Below are 12015 nucleotides of genomic sequence, written 5' to 3' on the forward strand. Positions count from 1 at the left end.
GGATGGGTTGTAACAGTGGCTGTTGACATGGATGTGTGTAATAAAAGAGGAACTTTGGTTTCTTTCCATGTGATGCTTTCTGTAGCATTTGTGACATGATCTTGCTGGTAGCCCGAAAGGGAAAAGACAACAAATGAGTGACAGAAACAGGAATAACAGAGGCCCAGTATGGCTTATACTCCCACCTCCCATGCCTGTGGAGTTGCAATCCACAGCAGGTGTATTTGATCTTCTTGGTGGTGAATACAGGGGCCAATCTGGTCTTGCCCTTTATTTCCTTGTCACTTTCTCTTAGCTAATTTCCCGGCAGATTGTTTTTGACACCCCTTACCTGTGGTTTCTTACTGTTCCTCAGGTACTTCTCATTCAACAGGCACTAATAATTCCCATCCACAAAACAAAGTTCTTACTTTAACACTTCTTGCAACAAGAGCATAAATTTTATCAACTACAATACTAATTATTCCCACAATTCAAACATTTACTTATAACCCAGCTAGCATGTTCGGTATCAGGATGAATCAAATAAAGTTTACAGTACGGTACTGATGGAAATGGTAATTCCCCTTCTTCCCTGTACAATTCACAGGATAAGGTCACAATATAAGAATTCTTTGACCAAAACAGTCCTGATCCTTCTGTCTGAAGTATTCCTCCCCAAGGAGATGTTTTATTTAGGCGGTGCTTGAAATCAGTTATGTAAGCTTTGCCTTATTTCTTAATTAAGTGTTATTCTTTGTACATTTCTTGGATCATGTGGGTTTTCCCAAATCATTACCACTCAATCCTCATTTGAAAGTCAGTTCGGTATTACCCGGTTTAAATGTGATAGTCCATTCTTCAGGTTCCTTCACAAGTCCTTTGATTCTGCTTGCATGAATTCACCCTCTTTCCGTGGTTCGGATTGCTGTTGTCAGTAGTACCTGGAAAGGACTTCTTAACAGCATAGTAATAAAAGAAAGACAATACTGCATTAACTTTTACCAATAGCTTTCTTCGAAACTTTCTGGGTTTAACTAAAAGCTTTCTCCACAGCCGCCTCTTCTTCTTGTACCTAGCTGTGCTAATAGCTGCAGAGGCAAATTCTTCTTTCTGTGAACTACAGTTAGTTATGAAATAGAAATTTTAGAAGTTCACTTGAGTTAACAAAATGAATTAAGCATTTAAATTTTTAGAATTATGTATTGAATTTTAACCTTTTACTTAAGAAACCTCTGCCATAGTACAAAGGGCATAGGAAATGCAAATTTCTGAAGCTTCTTGCATAAAGAACAATACCAGAGGAGACCAAGGGATACAAAGAACCCAGATAAAGGGGCTCCTCTGTCTTTAAGATGATCAAGAATGACAGACGGACTCAGATAAGCACCAAAAGACCTAAAGCACATGCACAAAGGAGAACAGTTCAAAAGTTCAATCATGAGGAAGACCACAACCTTCAGCCTCAGAGACCACCAAAAGACCCCCATGCGACCACCACAGCGAACCACGCATGCCCAGAAGGGCGTGGACCTATTTAGCATACAAGGCAAGGACAGGCAGGGCCAGGGGTTGAATATGCATGGAAAAGTTGTGCAATGTATTGCATATGGAACACCTTTGTGAATAAAGATGTGGGTCAGACTGAAGCTCGGGGCACAAGTTTTCACGAGAGCTATCTCGCTTGTGCTGGGCGCTGACATACATACCCACTTCATAACTACATCAGGTTGTGCAGTCTATTTATTCTGCATATCGCTTCAGTTAAATAGGAAAGGCCAGACTGATTTTAACGTGAAATGTATCACATCTATTGCTTTTTTACTTTTTGGGCACCATTTAACTGTTTTAGCCTTACAGACCCATTCCTCAGAACAAAAGCCTCCTCTTTTTAACAGTGAACAAAACAAAACAAACACACAAAAAAACCCCAAAAAAAACCCCCAAACCCTTACTTAAAAAAATAAACCACTTTGTGAGGTTCGGAGAGTCAGCAATCTCTGCCTTGATTTTATCTCTTTTAATGCTGGCCTCCTCCCCTTCTTTTTCACAGCATTGCTGTCCAAGCTGTTCCTTGCCCTTCCCCCGCTGCTGCCACTTCACTGCAGGACCCCAGCCCGCAGGAGTAGGGGAGACCTTACAGATAGCCATGGGCCTGGGAACCTTGGGGGCATGCCTTGGGTCCCTTTTGCCCCCTCCCTCTCTCTCTCTTTTTCTCTCCCTCTTTTTCTTTTTCTCTCTCTTTTTCTCTCTCTCTCTTTTTCACTCTCTCAACCGACTTGCTGGGGCCAATGCTGCCATTCTGGTCTTGGGACACTGACAGTCTGGGAGCCACTCTGGCAGTTCCGCCACTGAGCCAGCCCGTTCCTGGCCGGCAAACCTGTGTAATCTGCTCCCAGCACTGCTGCTGGGTCACCTCTATGAATCAGTCCCTGCCGCAGCCCCCCGAGACTCTGCCGCTCGTACAGGAGCGGTTAAACACCTCCCAACCTTGACAACCCAAAACTTGGCATCTCCAGGTGCTTCTGACTTTCGTTTTCTTTCCTTAGTCAACATATCCTCTTTTCCCTACAAGGAGGGCCCATTCTGCTAAACCTTTTCCAGACCCCAGTTTGGCATTGAGCGCTCTCCTAACAACTATGTGTTAAGACACTTCCCTGCCCTTTATGCAGAAACCTCATTCACACTTTTGCTCTCTTCTAGCATCAAAGCATCATCACTCCACATTCCAATATCCCAGAGTCTGCTAACCACCCCTACACCTTCTTCAACTTTCCTCATTCCTTCCTTTCTTTTACTAGGGTTGCAGTAGCTGTTATAGCTTAAATGCACATTGGCCAGCTGTGGCTTACTGGGTCTAACATCTTTGATAAATAAGCTACTAGTTTCTTTACTCCTCCCCACTTCTGAATTGAAATTTTATGAACTACTCCATTTCCTACATTTATATACAAATGAAAAGGGTTTTTCTAACAATGGTAAGCTTAAAGCTGGTACTTAGGCTAGTTTTTAACTTCAACTCTTCTAACTTAACATTATCTTCCTTGGTCCATTTTATACAAAAAAAAATTACTGCTTGTGTGTACCCCTCAATCCATAATCTACAATATCTCCATAGTCTAAGTAGTTTTCTGATCTCCCTCTTTGAAGAGGGAGGGGGAAGGGATAAAATTCCTGCAATTCTCTCATGGCTGAGTATCCAGCTACCTTTATTTATTATCTAAGATTTTTTTTTTTTTAACCTCTGGTTCTACAAATTAGTTTCCCTGTAGATACCCTTAATCCTTTTTCCTCCAGAAAATTCAAAAGTTATATAGCAGCTTCTCTAACTTCAACTTTGGGCTCTCAAAAAATACTTTTTATTGGACTTCTTTACTGGGAGAATAGGGGTATTATGAAAAGACATATAAAGTTCTATTATTACTAGCTTCAAATTTTCCCATCCTTCTAAAGATACAGGATACTGACATACATATATGGGACAATCTTCTCTCTCAATTGTAACCCGTATGGGTCAATATTTAATCCTCCCCTCTTTCCTTCCCCAGCCCAAACTTCTTTTTTTAAAATATTTTTCTTCATCCTTTTGGCCTAATTTAAAAACTCTAGCTGTCATTTTCCTGTCTTCTGGTAAAACTTCTATTCTTAAGTGGACTTGTAAGTCTCTTCCCAATAAGTTGCTACCTGCCCTAGGCACTAATAAGACATCCCCCATCCAAATTTTAGTTTCCCCCTCAATTACCACATCTTTAATGACTGGAACTGTAAAACTTTCTCCTTTTGCCCCTGTTACTTTTACAGTATCTTTGCTCACACTATAACCTTTTGGAATATTTAACAAGCAGGTTCTTTCTGCCCCTGTGCCTACTACAAATTCCAATTCTTGTTCTTGGGGACACACTATTAAAGTTATCACAGACTCCAGATGGTATTTGTCCCCTAAAAAAACCCCCAGAGCCTATGACCTCCCTATTCCTCCTCTGTGCCCATCTCTTTAAAGATATACAGATATTTTGCCTGCTTAGGACAATTTTTCCTATAAGGCCCTTGGCACCCACAGTAAAAACAGACATTTCTGGAATGCTACTGAGACTTGGTTTGTATTGGGGTTCTATTCTTTTCCCTTCCCCTGTCTCTACCCCCTTCATATTTAGGAACAGTGCCTGTGTGGTTTTGATTTTTTTGGAAAATTGTTTTCTCACATGGTGGCTAACATAAATTTTACTTTCAGTGTAGCCTTTTCTTCATCTCCCTGGACATAAACTTTCTGAGCTTCCTTTAATAAATCATCTAATGATCTATTATGCCAATCCGCAAATTTTCTATTTTTTTTCTAATATCTGGCCAAGCATTAGTAACAAAGTTAATCCTTAACAAAGGTTTTTCCACATCAGTTTCAGGGTCTATCCTGGAAATTTGTTTCCTATTTCTCCTAAGTCAGTCTAACCATTCAGTTGGAGTCTCTTCCCCTTAAAAGCTGTCCATCAAAAGACTTTATAGCATTTTGCTCTCAGGGTGCTGCCTCTTTTATTCCCTTGATTATTAATTTACAATAGCCATTCGTTTCCTCCCTTAGCATGCAGTATATTCTTTTTCTTCTGGATTAAACACGTTTTTTTACAAATACATTCAGAGCTTAGCAAATCCAAACTTCTGCTTGGATACTTTGAAATGGTCGACAAGCTAACTTACGACCTCCTCATGTCATTTTTCTCATCACTTTTTTTTTTCCTTTGGCAAATTATACATTTTTCAGTTACTTGCTTTGCTACTCCAAAAATCTCAATGCACCCATAGTTCCTTAAAAAAATGATCACACAAAGCTTGAGTACCCCAGTGGGTTTTCTGATACATGTCTTCTAATATTCCCTAGTAAGCATTTTATTAACTAATTGTCTTCCATCAGAAAGTTTCTATTTCCCTGACTCATCTTGTTCACCACCTATCTTGTTTAATTCTTTTTTTTTTTATCTGCTTCCCTAAACTTTGGAATTTCCAATTTTTTTTCTCATTTGGAGTTAATATTAACATAGCTCTATTTTCTTCTGCATCTTTAGATTCTTGGTCTGCCAAATTATTTCCTCATATTTCTGTGGTCTTAACATTTTGGTGTCCCTTAATGTGTACTGTAGCTATCTCTTCAGGTAATTTTAATGCCTCTGAAACTTCTAAAATGAGCCCCTCATGTACTAATCCCTTTCCTCTTGAATTAAGTAGTCCTCTTTCTTCCCAAATTTTTCCAAAGGTATATACTACTCCAAAGGCATACCTAGAATCGGTATATATATTTCCTTTCTTGTGTGCTAAATATTCCAATGCTCTTTTACAGCATATAACTCTCAGATTTGAGCTGACCAGTTTGATGGTAATTTTCCCTTTTTTTCAATAGTTTGCATGTTTGTTTTGTTTTTTTCTTTTTTCCCCATCATCAGTTACTGCATATCCTGTATTTTCTCCTGTCGTTGTCGAGGCGGTCACGACACAAAGCAGAGACCACAAGCAGTCTCAGATGGCAACACTTTATTATTGAACATGGCTGACCTTTTATACACTTTTTAATTGTTTTTGCTTCTTCTACCGTAACTATTGGATACAATAAATCAACATAACACCATTGGTGAAAAGTTACAGTGACTTAACTAACTTTCTAAATATACTTCATGCAGCTGTGAAGTTCTTATCTTTCTTCAGTCCCTCAATTCTCTTGGTCTCCTTGGTTACAGCCTTGGAGAGAGCTCCTTATCAGCTTCTTCTTTCTTCTCAGCTTCTTCTTGCTCCTTTAGCTAACAGGCCCGCTGTTAGCCTCTTCCACAATTCCCCCTTTTTGTTTTTAAACACAGCTGCTATGAATTTTTGCAGGGCCCTTTGCAAAAATCCAAGCAGACAGGGGAAACACAAAACAACAATCACAACCATTCAACAAAATCAACATTCCCATTCTTAATACAATCATTCCTGTCTTTCATCCATCTATAGGTGCTTTAAAATTTCTTAACTACTTTATCCCATAAAGCCGTGAACTATAACCACCCCAAAGTGCTCAAAAGGAGCTGCAGGAATACTAGAAAAAAGGTTCCAAAAACCTGCATTGTCTCGGTCAGCCTAAACCAAAACCACACCCTTTAATTACTATGAAAGCACATGAAGAGCAATGAAATACATATCCTGATTTATATATCTAGATATAGCCTTAGCCAGTGTCATCCGCACGTTCTGCTTCAGCTGCGGAGCCATCCGTCTTGTCCCTGCCTGCTCGCTCCAGATAAGGTTTGACACAGCGAGCAGGAACCCATCGAGGACCATTATCTGTCAAAACACAAGCATAACCTCTTCCCCAGGTTATTAATTCCACTGGGCCAGACCACATGCCAGTAATTAAATCCTTGACCCATACCTTAACATTTCTACGGAGATCTGGTTGCCTAGCATTCAAAGAAGAAAAATGGTAAAAAATTGGAGATAACTGTAAGTCAGGTAGGGGACGCAAGAAGTTCAACACATAAACAGCTTTATCTAATCTCACTTGAGGTGACTCCTGTTGCATTCCCCCTTTTTGTTTTTGAACCTGACGTTTAAGAAGACCGTGAGCTCTTTTAATAATTGCTTGGCCTGTGGGGACATGTGGAATACCTGTTGAATGTTCAATGCCCCAAGCACGAAAGAATGCTTGCATTTTTTGTGAAACATATGCTGGGCCATTATCTATTTTTATGTGACACGGAACACCTAGAACAGAAAAAGCATGATAAAAATGACAAATAGCATCACGAGTTTTTTCTCCTGTGAATGCTGAAGCAATCATTGCATGAGAAAAGGTATCAACCGTAACATGAACATACTTAAAGCGACCAAATTCTGGCATTTTCGTAACATCCGTCTGCCATTCCTCTAAAGCGGAAAGACCCCTAGGGTTGGTACCATAATATTGAGTGACATGAGTCATGTGACAGTCAGGACAAGAAGAAAGAATTGATCTCGCTTCACCAGGAGACAATTTAAATTGCTGCTGTAAAGCTCGAGCACTTTGATGAAAAAATTGATGAGATAAAATTGCCTGCTGCAACACATTAGGTATGGTTTTGATTGCAGCAGCAGCTACTAGAGAATCTACATAGGCATTGCCTTCAACAAAAAATCCTGGTAACGATGTGTGGCTGCGAACATGCATGATAAAATAAGGATGTTTTCGAGCACCAATGACTGTCCATAACTTCATTAACATGGTAAACAATGGTTTCTCTTGGATATTATACAACACTGCTTGATCTAACTGCTTAACCAAATTGGCAACATAGATAGAATCAGTGACTATATTTAGAGAATCAGGAAATAAAGTGAAAGCCAAAAGAACAGCACAGAGTTCAACCAATTGAGGAGATCCCTGCTGAATCATTGTCTCATATTCCCAGTGGTCATCCTTTTTCCAAGCTACAGCTGCTTTTCCAGTTTTCCCGGATCCATCTGTAAAAACTGTTATACCTTCCACTGGAACAGGAGAACAAATTTGTTTTCCTTCAAAAGGAATCTCCTTGGTCAGTTTTAAAATTGGATGAGAAGGTAAATGGTATTTTATTTGGCCTGTAAAAGAAGACAAGGCAGACTGCAATTCATGATTATTTTGAAAACACCATTCGAAATACCACTGTTGCACAGGTATCACAATGGTCACAGGGTCGTGTCCCAAAATTTCATGACAACGCCTGCGGCCCTTGATGATAATATCTGCAAAAAGCTCATAAAGTCCTGGAGCTGTTTTTCGAGATCTGAAAGACAAAAATATCCATTCCAAAATATGCAGTTGATCTTCCCAATTATCACTCCATTGACACAGTATTCCACATGGTATTTCATGGTCTCTCAAAATAAACAATTGGACACCAACAGAGGTATCTATTCTGTTAACAAATTTGTGTGCTAAGGCTAATTCAATTTCTTCCAAGGTCTTTTTTGCTGCCGGAGTCAATTGCCTCTCATCAGTGGAGGAAGTGATGCCTGAGAGCAAATCAAACAATGGTTGCATCTGATGATTGGTTATGCCTAAATAGGATCGAATCCAACCTATTGAGCCAACCAATTTCTGTACATCTGTGACAGTTTTAACATCAATATTTAATTTCACAGGTTGAGGCATAACTTGAGTGTTAATCACCAACATACCAAGATATTTCCAAGGCATGTGTTCCTGCACTTTCTCTGGGGCAATGACCAGACCAAAAGCTTTCAAATTTGTCACAATACACTGTTTAAGCACTGATAACTGTTGTTTGTTATCAGATGCCAACAAGATATCATCCATGTAATGATAACAGTAGCAAGTATTAAATTGCTCCCGCACTTTTGACAAGGCCTGTGCCACAAACCATTGACAAATAGTTGGTGAATTTTTCATGCCTTGGGGGAGTACCTTCCACTGATATCTTTTATTGGGTGCAGCGTGATTTGTGGAAGGCACAGTAAAAGCAAATTTTTCTTTGTCTTGTTCAGCCAATGGAATCGTAAAGAAACAATCTTTCAAATCAATGACAACTATCTCCCATTCCTGTGGAATCATTATGGGTGTAGGAAGGCCTGGTTGTAAAGCTCCCATTGTTGCCATTACAGCATTTATCTGTCGTAAATCATGTAGAAGTCTCCATTTCCCCGATTTCTTTTTTATTACAAAAACAGGGGTATTCCAGGGGCTGAATGATTCCTCAATATGTCCTGCTTGCAATTGTTCTATGACCAGTTCTTGCAGGGCAGTAAGCTTTTCAGTGGTAAGGGGCCACTGGTCAACCCAGACAGGTTTGTCTGTCAACCATGTCAAGGCTACAACTGGACGTTCATTGCCCGGCATCACAGTGACCCCTATCAAAAATCCGTAGTAATTTTGACACCCCATTGAGACAAACAATCTCGACCCCATAAAGTTTGAGGAGCATCGGCAACATAGGGCCTGATGTTAGCTTGTTGGCCATCAGGATGTTTTACATTAATTACAATGGCTGACAAACTGCCTGTTGCTGCACCACCCAATCCCGTAAGTCCAAAACTTGCACGAGTAAGAGGCCATGAGTGAGGCCAGCAACGTCGGGAGAGTATTGTAACATCTGCTCCAGTATCAATCAAACCTGTTACTGATATGGTTCCTGGATGACATCCGCTGGCAGTGAGGATACATGTCTTTTCTGGACGGTTCTCGGTTACTTTTTCAGTCCAGAACACTTGAGGCACTCCTGTCGATCCAAAACCTCCTGTGCCGCGACTTCGGTCAACTGTATTCGGAACAGAACTTACAAAAGGTACAATTTGAGCAATGCAAGTTCCTTTCGGAATAGTGACAGGAGGGTCATCAATGGACACCATAGCATGGATCTGTCCTACATAATCAGCATCAATAAGGCCTAAATGTACATGAATACCTTTAAGTATAGTACTCGATCTGCCTATCAAAAACGCACTCAATCCCCGTCCTATTGGACCAAAGGCATTGAGGGGCACTTTGCATATTTCTTTTGTTAGAATGGTTACTGTGTCGGCGGTGGGTATATCAATCCCTGCGGACCCTCTTGTTGCCCCTGAGTATTGCTCGCAAATGGGTAGTTTTGCAGTGCCGGGAAGGCCCGTACCGGCCGCTGTGGTTGTTGGGGTATTTGTATTCCCACGCGCCCCTTCGCGCTTTTCTTCCAGTTTCCCGGCAACAGCTGACCATTTGCATGGTATTTACTCCTGCATTGTTTAGCATAGTGCCCAAATTTAGCACAACGATTACACATAACATCACTGCTTGCACTTGGATTAGTTGTTGTTTTCCGGGTAGTACACTGTGCCCTTTCGTGCCCTCGCTGCCCACATCTATAGCATTTTGATGGAGGTCTTAAAACTGCAGCAAGAGCTGCCATTTTATGCTCCACAGAACTGACTTTTGAGCAAGCAGTAACAATTTCAGGCAATGTGGGTTCCCCGGGTAAAGTATCAATAATCTTTCTGCAATCTGGGTTTGCATTTTCTTTTGCCAATTGGATACACAATTTCTGTCGCAAGGATTCATCATCTACCTGTTTTTCAATAGATGCAGCAAGCCTTTCCACAAATTGCATAAATGGTTCTCTCATCCCTTGCTGTATAGTAACATACCTCTGTTGTGGAGCTGACATTTCCATTGTTTTAATTAAAGCATTCATGCCAATTTGTTGAGCTTGCGTCAAAATTGAAGGATCCCACCTTGCCTGTAAATCTGGATTAGCAAAAGGCCCAGTGCCTAATAGGGCATCAACACCCACAGCATGACGAGGGTCGTGTTGAGGCAGCTGCATATTTGTCAAAGCAGTGCGCTCAGCCACTCGCCTCCAAGATTCTTGAAAAACACCATATTGCACTGGTTGGAATAAAATTGTGGCAAGGTGCATGATATCATAAGGTGCAAGCAAATCTGCATTGATTACACGTATTAATTGCATTACCTCAGGGGAATTAATACCATACTGAGCTACCTTCGACTGGAGATCTTGTACAACTCTCCAGGCAAAGACATGATGATTGTCATCCTGCCTTGCTCCAGGAGCTGATTTAAAAACTGGAAAAGCCATAGGGTTAGTACAGGCAACAGTTGCATCAGCACTCTTATCCTGAGGTACTTTTGGAGGACCTAATCTTTCTATTATGTCCCAATTATTTTCTTCAACTGCTTTTTTTCTAACAAATTCCCAAAACTCCTGAGGATGTCGAGGAAGCACAGTTACTTGACATGGAGGCAAAGTCCATGGGGCACTAGGGCTAGAGCTATTAAAAGGTAAACTGACAACAGTTCCTTGCCCCAACTCAGGTGTTACTGCGGGTGACTCGTCACTTGATTCGCTGTCACTGCTAGGTAACGGAGGATACGACCTTGCAGATTGTTCATGCAGTTGAAAGCGGAGCGGGGGGGCAGATGGCTGGACTAGAGCAGAGGGAAGCGGGGGGGCAGATGGCTGGGTTTCTCTCTCTGCTAAAGACAGTTCAACTAGCTGGCGTAGCGGTGTATCGTATACAGGCACCATCGCGAGCTGCTGCGCAGGTGTGAGATACAGAGGTTTAGGAGTCTGATAAGGAGATGCCACGGCAGTTTGCCCAGAAGTTTTGGCAGTTCTCCCAGAAGCTTTGGCAGCTTTCCCAGAAGTTTTGGCAGCTTTCCCAGAAGCTTTGGCATCCAGCCCAGAAGCTCTGGGAGCTTTCCCGGAAGCTTTGGCAGCCGGCCTAGAAACTCTGGCAGCTTTCCCGGAAGCCTTGGTAGCCTGCCTGGCAACTTCCACAGCACCTGCACCTTCTTCAAGGACAGTTTCAGCAAGTTCCCCATCAGAGGCCCCGTCTGCCTCATCCCCCCCGTCAGTTTCTATTATCAGCCCCGATTCTTCGTCCACATCCCGCTCTGCTTGTTTCTGCTCTGTTTTCCATTGTTTCAACGCCTCAAAGAGCGATCCCCAGGTAACAGCTAAATCGACAACACTTTTATCTCCTGCTCGGATAACTTCCCACAGTCTGTCCCCGACTTTTTTCCATGCCTTAACACTAAATGCTGTACCAGGGTCCGTGCCAAAACCCTGTGATTTAGCCCACAGCAATAAACTTTGAAGGGCATAGTCTGAAGTAAAGATTCCCTTATTTCTTAACAAAACTTTCCATGTAGCCAAAACACTTTCTTCCTCTTTAGATAAATTATTTCCCATTATTGCTAGTTGGTGGCTCACCTAATTCCAGGTGTCTTGATAGGAGAAAATCAGGTCCGGACCTCCCTGTGGCTTTCACCGGCCACTCTCAGCTACACCAACGCCGCCTCCCCCACTACGTCCCAGTGGGTCACGGTTGCCAATTGCTAGGACCCCGAGTATCTCGTTAAGGGTCTTGTACCACGTCAGGGATCACCAAATGTCGTTGTCGAGGCGGTCACGACACAAAGCAGAGACCACAAGCAGTCTCAGATGGCAACACTTTATTATTGAACATTCTCCTTTTGCAAGGAGTTTTATTTCTGTTAGCTGCCATAAGTCCCAAAGGGCTATCTTAGGGTATCTCTGCTAG

The 12015-nt window shown here is 41.7% G+C and overlaps 1 protein-coding gene across 1 annotated transcript; it reads right to left on the reverse strand.

The window, feature by feature from the left end:
• Positions 1-9485: 9485 nt before the first annotated feature.
• LOC135289187 (endogenous retrovirus group K member 9 Gag polyprotein-like) lies at positions 9486-11663 on the reverse strand. Its single transcript, XM_064402623.1, has one exon. It carries the CDS (start codon positions 11661-11663, stop codon positions 9486-9488), a length of 2178 nt encoding a protein of 725 aa, XP_064258693.1.
• Between the last annotated feature and the right edge of the window lie 352 nt (positions 11664-12015).

Source organism: Passer domesticus, chromosome W (genome assembly GCF_036417665.1).
Source record: "Passer domesticus isolate bPasDom1 chromosome W, bPasDom1.hap1, whole genome shotgun sequence".
Classification (NCBI taxonomy): Eukaryota; Metazoa; Chordata; class Aves; order Passeriformes; family Passeridae; genus Passer; species Passer domesticus.